The sequence below is a fragment of the Jaculus jaculus genome, chromosome 8 (genome assembly GCF_020740685.1).
Source record: "Jaculus jaculus isolate mJacJac1 chromosome 8, mJacJac1.mat.Y.cur, whole genome shotgun sequence".
Lineage (NCBI taxonomy): Eukaryota > Metazoa > Chordata > Mammalia > Rodentia > Dipodidae > Jaculus > Jaculus jaculus.
In genome coordinates, this window is record NC_059109.1 from 102730220 (window position 1) to 102746527 (window position 16308).

The 16308-nt window shown below is 41.5% G+C and overlaps 1 protein-coding gene across 4 annotated transcripts in view; it reads right to left on the reverse strand.

Annotated features, from left to right (window-relative positions):
• Ralgapa2 (Ral GTPase activating protein catalytic subunit alpha 2) overlaps positions 1 to 16308 on the reverse strand; it is a 366249-nt gene that overhangs the window by 310128 nt on the left and 39813 nt on the right. For all 4 annotated transcript variants that reach the window (XM_045156189.1, XM_045156188.1, XR_006638510.1 and 1 more), the window contains exons 2-3: positions 13909 to 14019; positions 8889 to 8941 (exon numbers count right to left, since the gene is read on the reverse strand). In XM_045156189.1, the coding sequence (XP_045012124.1) occupies positions 8889 to 8941; positions 13909 to 14019 (164 nt within the window). The remainder of the gene's footprint in view (positions 1 to 8888; positions 8942 to 13908; positions 14020 to 16308) is intronic.

Sequence of the window (16308 nt, forward strand, 5' to 3'; positions counted from 1 at the left end):
TAGTGCCCACACCAAAGCAACCTTGGAAGTGGAGAATAAGCAAAAAAAGAGCAAAACACACTTTTCTACCAAAAAGTAAAGGTGTATAAGGAATTATCAATCTCAGCAGAGAAGCAGAAAAGACCCAGAACTTCTAGAAAGCAGGCAACCAGCCAGAATCAGCTGCAATGGCAGCGCTGGTCCGCATGGCCACATGGCTCTCCCTGAGCTGCAGAAGAAACCAGATGAAGGGATTATCCACTCACACCAGCCTCCTCACAAAATCAATCACTGGGACCTCATAAAATTACACAGCTTTTGTACAACAAGACACTATGAATAGAGCAAAGAGGCAACCTACAGAACGGGAGAAAATTTTTGCCAGCTATACATCAGACAGAGGGTTAAAATCCAGGATAAACGAAAAATTCAAAAGAGTAAGAAATCAAACAACCCAATTAAAAAATGGGCTGTGGGGGCTAAAGAGACAGTTTGGCAATTAAGGCACTTGCCTGAAAAGCCAAAGGACCCAGGTTCAGTTTCCCAGCACCCATGTAATCCAGATGCACAAGGTGGCACATGCATGTAGAGTTTATCTGCAGTAGCTAGGGGCCTTGGAGCACCCAATTCCCTATCTGCCTTTCTCTCTCTCTCTCACAAATAAATAAAATTTTAAAAATAGGCCATGGAACTAAATAGAAAGTTCTTAAAAGAAGAAATAAAGATGACATATAAACTCTAAAAAATATTCTTTATCATTAGCCATCAGGGAAATGCAAATTAAAACTGCTTTGAAATTCCATCTTACTCCTGTGAGAATGGCAATTATCAAGAAAACAAATGATACAAATGTTTGGACTTATATGTAAATTGGAATAAAACCTGGTAGTAGAGGCCAGTAAACTAGAAAGGAGCTATAAGGGAGGGAGGAGAGGGGAGGACTTAAGGGGATGGTATTGTATATCTGTAAGTAAAAGAAAAGATTACTGGGGGTTTAAAGGCCTAAGTGGTCAGGGGAAGACACTGAGTAAAGGAGGGGGGCTAATCAAAATCTAAGAAGGTATGAATAACTCATATTGAAACCTACTTTTTTGGACAATGGTGCATCCAGAAGCCAGAGATTATTACTAGAAAATTGTCAGCACCAGGGATGGGATACTTTCCAGTGAGCTGTTGGCCAGGGAGGTCCCTGATGCCCCCAGAACATTACAGACCATTCCAAAGGCTCTTGGTTTCCCACCAGAGAAAGATGGTAAGACCCTATTACTGAAGACCCCACATGCCTGGGCTTCATGATCACTGAAAAATCAAGTGGGAGCTAAGCTAAAAACCCTCCTCCCTGTAGATCAGCTGGCAGAAAGCTAGAAAAAGCTACAGTGCATGTAGGCCTATGGGATAGAGAAATCATCAGCAGAGAAAACAACGGACACTGTAAGCCTTAAGTTTGTCCAGCCAGGCCAAATGATCAAATGGGTACAATAGTAGGCGGTCTCATATGGCAGAAACCAACTGCTCTATAATTAGACTGAAGGCTCACTCTAAAACCTAATTAAAAGTCCATGGCAGGGTAGGTCATGAGTCCTAGGGGTGTAACCCCTGCTCTTTTCTGGCTAAATGCATACATTATGCTCACCAAACTGCCCTGTAAGCACTTTTCTTAACTTTCATGCCCATATATTAATGCTACTCTCACTTGCGGTTAGAGAAGCTTCTCGGTTCAGATGGCGATAATCACTGGGATAACCCAAATGGTACCATAGTGCTAAGAAGAAGTGACAGAGGAGTATTCAGCCCTGAAACACTTCTATCATACTTTCCAAGGCTCAGGGTCCATTGAAGAAGAGGTAGAAGAAAGAATCTTAAGAACCACAGGAAGAGTAAGACTGCTTACAATGCAATCATTCAGACACAAATTGGCCTTGACATCCATGTCCTCTCAGTGTCTAGCACTACCTTCACAGGACCCTCATAATAGGAGGAAAAGATGATGACATCAAAATAAAAGAGAGACTAAAAGGAGGCAGGGAATATGGATGGAGAGTGGATTTGTGAAGGGGGAGAAGGGAAGGGAATTATAATGATTTGTTGTCTATAATTAAGGAAGTTGTCAAAAATTAAATCTGTTTGTAATTAAAATTGATCTGAAAATCAAGGATCACAAAATATTCAATAAAATAAGCTAACATACTGTGTTGGTTTGATTCAGGTGTCCCCATAAACTTAGGTATTCTGAATGCTAGTCTCCCCAGCTGATGGCAATTGGAAATTAAAGCCTCCTAGAGGCAGTGTACTGTTGCGGGCAGGCTTATGGGTATTATAGCCAGTTTCCCCTTGCCAGTGTTTGACATACTCTTCTGTTGCTATGGTTCATCTTCTGTTGGCCAGGGGGTGATGTCTACCCTCTGCTCATGCCACCATTTCCCCCTGCCATCATGAAGCTTCTCCTCGAGCCTGTAAGCCAAAATAAACCTCTTTTTTCCCACAAGCTGCTCTTGGTTGGGTGATTTCTACCAGCAACGCAAACCTGACTGCAACAGTAAAGTGGTACCGAGGAGTGGGCTTGCTGCCAGATGCCTGACTGTGTGGCTTTGGCCTTTTGGAGCTGATTTTCAAGAGGAATGTAGAAGGATTTAAAACCTTGGCCTAAGAGATGCCTTGCAGTGCTTTCAGTACAGCTTGATGGACTATTCTGGTCAGAGTTGAAAGATCTGAATGCAGTAAGAACTATGGACTGTGAGGTTTGGCATATGAGGGTGAGAAAGAGCTTTCCTTGGGCTGGGCTAACAGTTTGTGTGAGAAGCTTGCTGTTATGCCCGTGTCCTGAGAAGTTGTGCAGGGTTGCTTTGCGTAGAAATGAACTGGTGTGAGCAGAGGGATATGGCACAGGGGAAAAAAAAAGAAGAAAAGAAAACTCTGAGCCAAAATAGATGCCCATTTAGCTGCAATTGAGAGATTATAACCTTTGAGATTGGGCCAGCTGACCTGCACTGGGACAACAGGAAGAATGTAGACTCTTTGGAAGGGGTCTGAGTGCTTAAGGAGTGTCCTGTTCTTCCAAGTCAGCTTTATGGCCCCCCCTCCAGATTAACAAATTGGCACCCTACCTGGTATTGTAGAGTATAAGAAATGCAGGAAAGAGAGGGTCATTGAGTTTGCAACACAGTCTTGTGTTTTGGAAATGGCTATGGGCAATATGATGCAGGTTTGCTGGATGACTGAATGGAGACCCCATGGGACCATGAGGATGAACCATGGGTTGCAGTAGAGACTCAGTAGAGATGCCAGGACTATGAGATGGGCTGCCAAGGAGAGCTGCTACCCTGGATGAAGTTTTTTCAGGTCTGTGAGTAGCCTAGCTGAAGAGGCAGAGTTGGAATGCCAGAAGACTTGCTGCTCATTAGAATTACTGTAACTTGGAGATTTGTCCTTGGCTAGTGTTGTTGGACTTGAAGTTACAGAGTTTGATGTTTTCCTTGTTTAAATCTTGTGTTGGTTGAATGTTTCTTTGCTATGCCCAATGCCATCTTTTGCAGTGTGAATGTTTATTCTATGCCATATGGGTTTTGGGGGGGGATTTTTGGGTATTATGGCTCAGTTAAAAGATCTTGGACTGTAGGGATACTGAACATCATTGGGATTGATAAAAACTATGGGGACTTTTAAAGTTGGACTGAATGTATTGCATTTTACATCATGGATGGTTAACAGTTTATGGGGGCCAGGGGCGGAATGTAGTGTCCCCCATAAATTAAGGTATTCTGAATGCTAGTCTACCCAGCTGATGGCAATTGGAAATTAAAGCATCCTGGAGGTGGTGTATTTTTGCGGGCGGGCTTATGGGTGTTATATCCAATTTCCCCTTGCCAGTGTTTGGCACACTCTCATGTTGCTATTGTAAACCTTATATTGGCCAAGGGATGATGTCCACCCTCTGCTCATGTCAGTTTTCCCCTGCCACCGTGAAGCTTCACCTCGAGCCAAAATAAACCCCTTTTTCCCACAAGCTGCTCTTCGTTGAGTGATTTCTACCAGCAATGAGAAACTGACAATATTTGCTATGTAAAATATTCAATAGATTTAGACCATTAAAGCTTCAAGTATTAGAATTATCAGATGATAATTAAATATTAAATGCATAACTAACATTAAATTAAAAATGTCTAAAAAACAAGGATCAACAGATTATCTAAAGCAACCAATTGCCGGGCGTAGTGCTGCATGCCTTTAATCCCAGCACTCACTCAGGAGGCACTGGTAGGAGGATCACTGTGAGTTCCAGGCCATCCTTAGAGTGCATAGTGAATTCCTGGTCAGCCTAGGTTAGAGTGAGACCCTACCTCGGGGAAAAAAAAAAAAAAAACAAACACAAAACAAACAAAAAATAACCAACTATACCTGAATCCCAAACCAAGAAAAAGAGCAGTTAAAACAGAAAACAAGAAAAGCTGGGTATGGTGGTACAAAGAATGTATGCAAGCATGGACATGAGACTTGAGCATCTACAGTTTGTACATGGATCCTGAGGAACCCAGCAGATGACTATGTGAAAAAAATCTGACAACAGATCTGCAGTCTTTGTAGGAGTACCCACCAAAATCATAGAAAGCCTGAGCTAACAGTGGGAAATTCTGAGGTAATAGTGGGGAAGCTGAGCTAACTAACAATGGGAAATTCTGAGGTAACAGTGGGAAAGCTGAGCTAACAATGAGAAATTCTGAGGTAATAATGGAAAGCTGAGGTAACAGTGGTGAACATTAGCACACTCATAACTTGGGAACTCCAAGCCACCACCTTAATACTCAACAAGAATTATCACATGATATCACTATCAATGCAGGCAGAGAAAACAACTTGAAAACATACAAACTCATCTTAAACTTAAAAACTATTCTTCAAATAAATCTCACCAGACTAGGAATAGAAACAAGCTTATTTAATCTGATAGAGCACCTATTAAAAGTTTTGTAGAAATTACTATTCCTAATGGTGAAAATGAATAAATCACTTTTTAGAGAAGAAATATGATAACCACATTTCTATTTACCAATGTAATTGAGGGCTGAGCCAGTGCAGCAAGCAAGGAAAATAGACCAAGACAAGCCTGGCCATGCATTATTCACAAATAATCCAAGAAAACCAAAAATACCTACAGACAAAATATAAGAGTTTCAGCAGTGGACACTGCAAGCCTTATAATTGGCCAGCCAGGCCAAATGGGCCAACGGGTGCAATAGTGATATGTCTGTCATGGTGGAAACCAACTGCCCTCCAACTGGACTGGAGGCCCGCTCCAGGGGGGGAAACACATCCCTGATACTGAAAATTTAAAACAGGAGTAGTCATGAGCTCTAGGGGTGTAACATCTGCTGATGTCTGGAAAAATGTATATATTATGCTTATCAAACTGCCCAGTAAGCACTTCTCTTAATATTTATTCCCTTATATTAATGCTACTCTCACTTTGGGTAGAGAATCTTCTCTTTTCAGATGGCAGTGACCTTGGGAAAACTCAGAAGGTATCATAGTGTTGGAAAGAAGTGACTGGAGTACTGAGTAACATCTCGATCACACCTTCCAAGGCTCAGGGTCTAATGCGGAAGAGGTGGTGGAAAGAATGTAAGAGCCAAAGGAAGGGTAGGACTCCTTACAACATGCTCCCTCCAGACATAAAATGGCCTGGATATCCATGACCTCATAGTACCTGACACTACCTACACAAGAGGAGGAAAAGATCATGACATCAAAATAAGAGAGAGACTGAATGAGATGGGAAGAGATATGATGGAGAATGAAATTTCAAAGGGGAAACTGGGGGAGGGGGGAAGGGTATTACCATGGGATTTTTTTTTTTATAATCATGGAAAATGTTAATAAAAATTGAGAAAAAAATTAAAGCTTGCCCGATGGTGGCACATGGCTTTAATCCCAGCCCTTGGGAGGCTGAGGTAGGAGGATCATTGTGAGTTCAAAGCCAGCCTGAGACTACATAGTGAATTCCAGTCAGCCTGGGCTAGAGCAAAATCCTACCTTGAAAAACAAACCAAAAAAGGGCTGGAGAGATGGATCAATTGTTATAGGTGCTTGTTTGCAAAGCCTGTCTGCCAGTTTCAATTTGCTAGTACCCACATAAAACCAGATGCACAGAATGGTGCAAATGTCTAGAGTCAGTTTCCAGTGGCAAGGGACCATACTGTGGCCATCCATACTCTCTATCTCTCTCATTCTCTGTCAAGTAAATAAATACATTCTGAAATTTTTATATTAAAAAAATATATAGGAGTGAAATAAATCATATTTATTCACTAGATCTAACAGTAGGAATGAATGAATGAAGAGTTAAATTTAGGGCTGGAGAGATTGCTTAGCAGTTAAGACACTTACCTGCAGAGCCTAACAACCCAAGTTCAATTCCCCAGTACCAATGTATAACCAGATGCACAAAGTGGCACGTGCATACATCTGGAGTCTGTTTGCAGTGGCTGGAGCTCCTGGTGCACCCATTCTTTCTGTCTATCTCTCTTTGCTTGCAAATAAATAAAATTTTATATTAAAATAACTCTCAGTGAAGAAATTTCTCAGGACCAAATTTTTAAATATCTATTTATTTATTTATTTTACTTATTTGTGTGAGAGAGAAAGAGGCATGGAGACAGAAAGAATGGGCACACCAGGGCCTCCAACCACTGCAAACTCCAGACACATGTGCCACCTTATGCATCTGGCTTATGTGGGTCTTGGAGAATCAAACCTGGGTCCTTTGGCTTTGCAGAGAAATCCCTTAATCACTAAGCCACCTCTTCAGCTCCCCAAATATTTTTAAAGACATAAATTTAGGGCTGGAGAGATTGCTTAGTGGTTAAGGCACTTGCCTAGGAAACATAAAGACCCATGCTCAATTCCCAGTACCCACAAAAGCCAGATGCACAGGTGGCATGTGTATTTAGAGTTCATTTGCAGTAGCTGAAGGTCCTGGGGCACCAATTCCCCCCCCCCCCTCTCTCAAATAAGTAAATAAATAAATACAAACTAAAATATTTTTTAAAAAGAGTTAAATTTAAACATGGATAAGGCTGTAGTGATTGCTCAGTGGTTAAAGGTGTTTGCTTGCAAAGTCTGGTGGCCTGGGTCTGAATCCCCAGTATGCATGTAAAGCCAAATGCACAAAGTGGGGCATGCATCTGGAGTTCGTCTGGAGTAGGACAGAAGGTCTTGATACACCCATTCCTCTCTCATTTGTTTGTTTTTCTCTCTCTCCTTGCAAATAAATAAATAAATAAATGGTTTTTAAAAAACATAGATATTTATATTAGAAATAATGCTTAAGGCAAAAGTAAAGTCATGATGCCATAATAACTCCTCTGTTACATTCAAAACCAAATAAAACTACACAATGAATTACTCAAGGGTACATGTAGTAAGAGCCTTTCTAAAGAAAGAGAAGTAAGACACTAGGGAATGATTGCCATTAGAGGTCAACGAGGGGCCATCAAGAGCAACATCTATGCAGCCTGTAGTTCTCATTCTCAAAATGGGGAAGGGAAAGGTGTCGGGAAATACAGGTACTTTTACCATCTAATTGGCTTGCAGATGTGTTAGTTTCTGTAGTAAATCCATCCCCCATGACAGAAATAAAATAAATGAAGTTAATGAAACAAACAAATCACCACCAAAAGAGTGAAGCAATGAACTTAATTAAACCTGCTGATAAAAATAACTTCTCTGGGCTGGGGAGATGGCTCAATAGTTAAAGGTGCTGGCTTGCAAAGCTTGCTGGCCTGGGTTCAATTCCCCAGTACCTACATAGAGCCAGATGCACAAAGCAGCTCATGCATATGTAGTTTATTTGCAGAGAGCAAAAGGTCCTGGCACACCCATTCATTCTCTCTCCTTTCTCTTCATTCTCTTTCTCTCCTCACAAATAAGTCAACAAAAATATTTTTAAAATAAGTAACAAATAACTTCTCTTCATGACTTAGCACAGAAGTATAGCCAAAGGAAACACAATAACCATTACAAAGCATGATTCAATGCTTATCACTCTACGGAAGCAAGACAGCTCTCAAAGGAAAGAGGCCAACACTAGTCATGAGCCTAGTCCTGGCTGAGAAGTTTCTCAGATTCTGCTTTACTCCATAAACCCAGATAGCCCCTTACCTTTTGCCCAGTGAGCACTCTGCCCCAGCTGCCCCTTTAGCAAGCTCTGTGCATTTGACTTTCCTTCATAATCATAAGTTTATCTCCTCATACCAAATTACACACATACCTCTTCAAACCCTAAGTAATTTGTAGACAACCAAGAATTAATTTTCAGCATTGATAACTCAGCTCTTGAGCACTGTAATTCTCCAGATTTCCATAATCTACATTTGTCTAGTATATCTGGGCAGGAATTTAAGCCAAATGTTCCAGCTTGAAAAAGAACACATGCACACAGAGACATACACATTCAAGGATCATAACCCCAACACGAGTCAGAAAAACATATATTGAAAAATAGTGAATTTTTGCATGTCAGGTTCACTTACATTAAAAAGACAAATTTTCTGCAGTGTTAAAGTATAGGAAACCCATGTAAGACTTACATAGAAGTTCATATGATCTATATGGAGAGCAACACAGAAAAAGCTATTACTATTTAAATGTATTTAAATGCATCCATCTAATACCTTCACATCTAGGTATGTGTATAGAGAAAACTTTCCCACTTATTTGAAAAACAAACAACAACAAAAAAAGACATGAGAACATTCTTTGCAACATCCTGTATAAAAGTAAGTGGAGGGCCAGAAGAGAGGGAGGGAAGAAAATATATCCACCCATAGTCATTTCTGTTGTTTTTAAGTACAATTAAAGATCTAAAATATCTAATTTTCAACAAAGACTTTTTTAATGAATTAACTAAAACTTACTTCAAAAAGAAAGAGGATGGAGTCCAGCTCCTCCCTTTGTGATTTATTATTCCCTGAAAATTAAGAAAAGAGGTAATTAGCATGCAAGCATTTAAACTTTAGGGTACTGCAAATGATACTAAAAGCCATCTTAAAACACTAAAGACTCAACATGCACACACCTATTCAGAAATGCCAAGACTCAGTGTGAAACACTGGTAGCAGTGATACAGACACTCAATGAGTCAGACTACCAGGTCCACATGGCACACAACTACCCCTTACAATTGTACAACCACAGCTTTCAGGTTTTCCAAGCAACTGGCAACCCTGAGCAGATGATTTATTCATTTCTCAACTAGGTACCTGCCAGTTCAAATTATGGTAGAGAGCTGGAGAAATGGGTTAGCAGTTAAGGTGCTTGCCTGCAAAGCCAAAGGACCACAGTTCAATTCCCCAGGACCCACATATGCCAGATACACAAGGTGGCACATGCACCTGTAGTTTATTTGCAGCAGCGGGAGGCCCTGGCATGCCCATTCTCTCTCTCTATCTGCCTCTCTCCCTTTCATAAATAAATAAATAAATAAATAAATAAATAAATAAAATATTTTTTAAAGATTTACTTATTTTTATTTATTTATTAGAGACAGAGAGAGAATGGGTGTCCCAGAGCTTCTGGCCAGTGCACCTGACTTACATGGGACCTGGAGAATTGAACCTGGATCCTTAGGCTTCGCAAGCATGCGCCTTAACCACTAAGCCACCTCTCTAGCCCCAATAAAATATTTTTTAATTATGGTAGAATACATGGCAAAAATAGAAAAAGAGTGCTAGCAGTCCATCTTCTTGTGGTTTCACACTTTGGGGAAAAGAGTACAGGGTGTCATGAAGCTCAGACTGGCCTCAAACTTATTGTGTAGCCAAGGATGACCTTGAACTTCTGATCCTCGTGCCTTCACTTCCCAACTAAGCTTATAGGCATGCACCACCACACTTATGCAGTGACTGGGATCAAATCCAGAACCTTGTGCATGCAAGACAAACACTCTAGCAACTGAGCTACATCCAAAGCCCCCATACTGCTCTTTTAATAAGAACTAATAAAACTGCACAGCCTCCCTACAGCAGCAATTACCATTTACTGACTAGACTATGTACTGAGCAATGTGCTGTGCATGCAACCTACATCATTTAACTTAGGAGTCTGCTTTTCAGGGTCTCTTTTTTGTTTTGGTTTTGTTCAAGGCAACATCTCACACTAGCCCAGGCAGACCTGGAATTCACTCTGTAACTCTAGGTTGGCTTCAAACTCAGGCAATCCTCCCACCTCAGCCTCCTGAGTGCTGGGATTAAAGAAGTGTGCCACCACACCAGGTATTTCAAGCCTCTCTTGCAACCACTCAGCCATTATCATAATGCAAAGGCAGCCACAGGCAGTACATAAGTAGAGGATACAGATGTGCTCACTGAAGCTTTGCTTATAAAAATAGTAATCAAAATCCAGGTGTGGTGGTGCATACCTTTAATCCCAGCTCTTGGGAGGCAGAGGTAGGAGGATCATCGTGATTTCAAGGCCACCCTGAGATTACGTAGTGAATTCCAGGTCAGCCTGGGCTACAGTGAGACCCTAACTAGAAAAAAACAAAACAAAAAAAGAAAAAAGAAAAAAGTAATCAAAACTGGCTGTGGTGGAATAAACCTTTAGGACATTCAGGAGGCAGAGGTAGGAGGATCTCTGTGAGTTCAAGGCCTGCCAACTACAAAGTGAGTTTCAGAGTGAGATCCTACCTCAAAAAACAAACAAACAAACAAAAGAATAGTAATCAAGTATAAGTCAGACACAGTGGAATGCAACTGCAATACCAGTAGGAGGTTGAGGATCACCAGGAGTTCAAAGACAGCCTATGTAGAGAGACCCTGTCTCAAAAGCCAACAATAACCAAGCTATCTGTTGCAGGATCCTGATCTAACTAAATCCTCACAGCTCTATGCAGTAGGTATCTTTCATTCATTGAAGAAATACTACAGAGTATCTATATTCCAGTAATTACTCTGGGCCCTGAGGACATAGGAATGAATAAAACAAGCAACAAACCCTGCCCTGGGAAAGATCACATTTGATAGGAGGCAGTTTATAAATTAAGACAGAAAGCACATGGGGGATATCAAAATAGGTGTCCATTTTTGACTAGGGAAGTCAAGGGACACCTTGCTGGAATAAGGTCTACAATAGGCAAGGAAGCAAGCCAGGTGTTAGAAAAGAAGCCATATAGAATTTGAGGGACACATGCCTTAGGAGCAGCACTTGGATGCACCAAGTCCCAGTGGCTGAGCACACTTGCAGGTTAGATTAAAGCAGGGAGTCCCAGGACCATGGAACGAAGATGGGGAACATTATAGCAGGTAAATTTAGCAAGTAGATATGCAAAGGAAGGTAGATTAGAAACAACTTGACATCACTGTAGTAACTCTGGGAATAAGGATCTATTGGAGGGTCAGAGACCCAGTCATTACTTGATGAATACTTAAAGCATGGCTCCCGCTACTCGAAACTTTGGAAGAGACATGAGCAGAGGTGTGGACTCAGAGACCCTTTCTTCAGCTACTGCCAAATTCAGGTGAGGATAACAGGAGCTTGAATATTACCAATGTGGGCAAAGAAGAGGCCAATGATTTTTGATGCATTTTAAAGAGAGCCAATAACTCTAAAATTTTGACCTGAATAAATAACTGGAAGGCTGAAGTTATAAAATGGCTTCATTTTCATTTCCTAATAAACATTTTCTTTCACTCCTTTTTTATTACAGGGGGTAGTATTTTCTGCCCTGGACTCTAATTGATCAATACAGAGTATACTTTAAAGGAATAACCTTCAAAAATCTCACCCTTGGGCTGGAGAGATGGCTTAGCGGTTAAGCGCTTGCCTGAGAAGCCTAAGGACCCCGGTTCGAGGCTCGGTTCCCCAGGTCCCACGTTAGCCAGATGCACAAGGGAGCGCACACGTCTGGAGTTTGTTTGCAGAGGCTGGAAGCCCTGGCGCGCCCATTCTCTCTCTCTCCCCCTATCTGTCTTTCTCTCTGTGTCTGTCGCTCTCAAATAAATAAATAAAAAATTAAAAAACAACAACAACAACAAAAAAAATCTCACCCTGTTCTTATGTCAGTGAGCCTTTGTGACATACTGCAAAAGGAGGCATAGTCTTCTCCTTCCCACTGAGTGACTCTTTCTCTAATCTCTGAACTCTGAAATGCTATGTGATACCCTCTGGCCAATGTGACATTAGCAAATGTGAGGAACTCTGATGATTCTGGAACTCTGAGACCACCATATGAAGGTGCCCAGCCTAGCCTGAAAGGTGGATGACCAGCATCCACATAGAGAATCATGACATTCCTTTCCATTATAAGATGTCTGAATGAAGTCATCCAATATCAGATGACCCAAGAGGCAAGCTCCAGATTAAGTCAGAAGAGCTTGCCAAAAGCCCTGGAGAATCATAAGCTGAATAGACATGGCTGTTTTAAAGCATTTGGTTTTGGAGTGGTCTTTGTTACACATCACAAGCTAACTGATAGTCTTGAAATACATCTTACCAAAAGAATGAGTAGAAGAAAGGGGAAAAAAGAGAAGGAAAAAAAGAGAAAGAAGATAAAAATGAGAAAGGGGTATCATTTTTAAAATCGTTTTTTCAGGTTTTGTGGCAGCTGCCCTTGTTTTAGATGTGGAATTTTAATTGTTTAATATTTTAAATTTTTTATTTATTTAAGAGAGAAAAAGAGGCAGAGAGAAAGGACAGGATGGAGAATGGGCATGCCAGGGCATCCACCCACTGCAAATGAACTCCAGATGCATGCACTACCTTGTGCACCTGACATATGTGGGCCCTGGGGAATCAAGCCTGGGTTCTTTGGCATTGCAGGCAAGTGACTTAACCACTAAGCCATCTCTCCAGCCCCTTGTTTTTCATTGCTATTTGATTACACGCAACCTAACACTTTCCTCCACACCCAAGAAGTTAAACAGAACAAATGTAGCAAGCAAGAAAAATGTCAGATCTTTTCACAATTGAAATATCTACCAATTTGGTCAAAAAAGTTTTTAATGTCCAAGTTTATAGAAACTTATAATCACAAAGGTGGAAACTGAGCAATCCATTAAGAAAAACAAATACTAGCATCCTGAACACAGAGCCTAGAGCATTTGGTAGGACTCCAAGCTACCTGTTGCTCTTCAGAACCCACCAGACAGACCCTAAATCCCTTCCCCTCTGTGCCTGGTATCTACTTTTATTAGATCAGAGCAGGCACCTGACAGGAAGTCCCTCAGTTCCTCCTCTCTATCCCAAAAGGTCTCTCTCTGTCCACACTTATACTCTTACTTTTCTTCCTCAAATAGAACGTCACTTTGTACTTACCTTTGAATCTCTCTTCTGTTTATTTGACTCTCTCAACCCACTCCCCTACCACCTGTACTATCAGTTACCATCCCTCTTCAGCTACCCTTCTCATTCTGCCAACCTGAACTGTGAGGCTTTGTAAGCAAATACCTTTAACCACTGGTCCAGGTTTAGTGCCCCAGTAACCATGCAAAGCCAGATGCACAAAGTAACACTTGTGTCTGGAAACCCTTTGCAGCAACAGAAGGCTCTAACACACACACACACACACACACACACACACACAGACACACACAAGCACGTGTGCGCATTCTCTCTCTCACACACACTCTCCCCCACTCCTCTCTGCTTGCAAATCAATTAAATGATAAGAGGCTTGGAAGATGAGTTGAAGGGGCTTGTTTGAAAAGCTTAACAGCCCAGGATTTAGATACCTAGTGCCCATATAGAGCCATATGCAGAGTGGCACATGCAACTGAAGTCCATTTGCAGGGACAGCAGGATGCCCTCATTCTCATTCATCCATTCATTCTCTCTGTCTTTCTTTCTCTCTATCCCAACCATTTCCCTCCCTCCCTCTCTCTGCTTGCAAATAAAGAAAATTATTTTTAAAACTAAACAAAAAGTTGTTGAAATGCTTACCTTTTAATTTCAAACTATTTTCCAGTGTTATAAAATTTTCATAGAAGATGAAATATATCTGAGAATAATTGGTCTCAAAAAACTGCTTAAGATCACTTGCATCCACATTATCTGAAAAAAAAAGTTTTATTTACACAATTATTAGAATTCAAAAATAACATTTTCACAACTAAGGAAAAGCTATCCCTGGTACCTAATCATACAAAATAAAAGCATATTTTTATTTGTTTATTCTCTAAGAGAGTTCTGAATTACACCCAAAGCACCATCCACCACACACAGCTGTGCAGGAGCCATGAGACCTACTCAAGGAGGTTAAAGTTGATGAGGACACAGCATCCACAGATCAGCCAAAAACTCAGAGGTGGAGGGGGGTGGATGGGACTGAGGACAAATAATATGACTTTATTTGAAGGGAAGAAAATGGGGGGATTCACAGAAAAGGCAACTTTGACATAGGCCTTGAAAAGAAATGGGTTTGTGCCTCTGAAAAACAATCTAGGTGGTGGCGATCATACATGGACCAATCCCTTCTCATTCCCCACCAGGGCAATGCTCTGGGCTAGTGCAAGTGACTGAGCCTGTGCTCCTGACCACATTCATGAACCAGTCACATCCATGTGGGCTCACATGGGCCCATTCCCTCCAACTCCTAGGTGCCTTGTCCTTGCTCCTGATTAGATACTGTGGACTATGTGTTCTAGATGGCCACTGTTGTGCCAGATAGGTCCACTATGATCAGGGACTTCTAGTAGACAGGCAGGTGGTATGGCTGAGAAGGAGTGGGAAGTTAGGGTGACTGGGCTCATGAAAGTAAAAAACAGCAGGGATGTCTTTGAGCCTATTGAAGCAGTCTCCACTCTGCTAGAGATGAAAGGATGATCTGTCTTCTCATCTCTTAACTAGATCTGTTTTTCCACAAACAACCTGGGACCCTCCTGGGAGGAGGCCTCTCCTAGGATTTAAATCTAATCCTAACATTGTGGTTAATCAAGCTGAGACCCCAGAACTTGACTGGCCTCTTCTTGGGACTGCCCCTAGCCCTAACCAATCAGATGTCCCTCAGCTCACCTGAGCCAGAAGTAGGGGCCACCACCATAAGGTTATAAATATACTAACCAGGCATTTAATTCCAGCACTTGGGAGGCAGAGGTAGGAGGATCACTGAGAGTTTGAGACCACCCTGAGACTACATAGTTAATTCCAGGTCAGCCTGGACAAGAGTGAGACCCTACCTAGAAAACCAAAAATAAAATAAATAAAATAAAATAAAAATAAATAAATATGTACCAGTGTGAAAACAGGCAACAACTAGCATCATCAATCAACCCACTTTTTTTTTGCAATAAGATTGCTTAATCCTGGCTGACCTGGAATTCCCAGTGTAGCCAAAATGACCTTGAACTTTTGATTCTCCACCTTCACTTCCAAAGTGCTAGGATTACAATCATGTGCCACCATGCCTGGTTTTATGAGGTGCTAAAGATCTAACTTAGTGCATGCTAAGCAAGCACTCTACCAACTGAAATACAACCTCAGTCCTGAACACTCTCATTTTATGAACAGCAGTCTTGCCAAGAAATCCCTGAGGGCCTTATACAAAACCTGCCAGTTGCAAGGAAGGATGTGTATGTTTTAACTCCATTTCAAATTGCAAGCCCACATGCCAGAAGCACTCTAAGCCCGGGTGGTTACTAGTCACCTCTCACTGTCAATAAAAATACCCCTCCTCATACCCAGTCTAGGGTAGGCCTGCACCTCTGCTGTGTGGTCTCCACCCAATTCTTCGGTCCTAGACATGTCATACTTTACTTCATTCCCAGTGGTATGCTGACTGAAATCCTGATTAAATCATCTGTCTTCTTTGTTAGAGTCTCTGTCCTCATAGTAATATTTTCTTGAATAAACTGAATAGGAGAAACACTGTAATATTCAATGACAAAATGACAACAGGTAAGACCTACAAGACAGAAATTTAAGGTATGAAAACAAAAATCTCATCTGTTTGTTAAGGATTTCTAATTTACACCTGCAGCCCTGACATCTTCTCTTCAGAGCTCCCAAGCCTCACCCCTCACCACCTCTAAAACGAAACAGGTCCAAAGAAGTTCTACCCTGTAGATCCAGTTCTTTCCAACTTGTCATCACCACTGACAGGTGGGCGCAGTGAGTCAGCAAGATAGCACAGAAAGGTTACTGGGCAGTCAGTAGCTCTCCAGCCTATCCATACCTTGGTCCCTCCTAAATAACTCAAATTACCAACAACCAGAACAAAGAGAGGTCCCAAGAACTTTGAGGGGCCTTCACATAGACTGGGATGCTCTACTGAAGCCAAAAGTCCAGGCAGCAGCCACCTTCTTCCTCACCCATGCAGTCTTCTGTGTGGATAAGGCAGAGCTA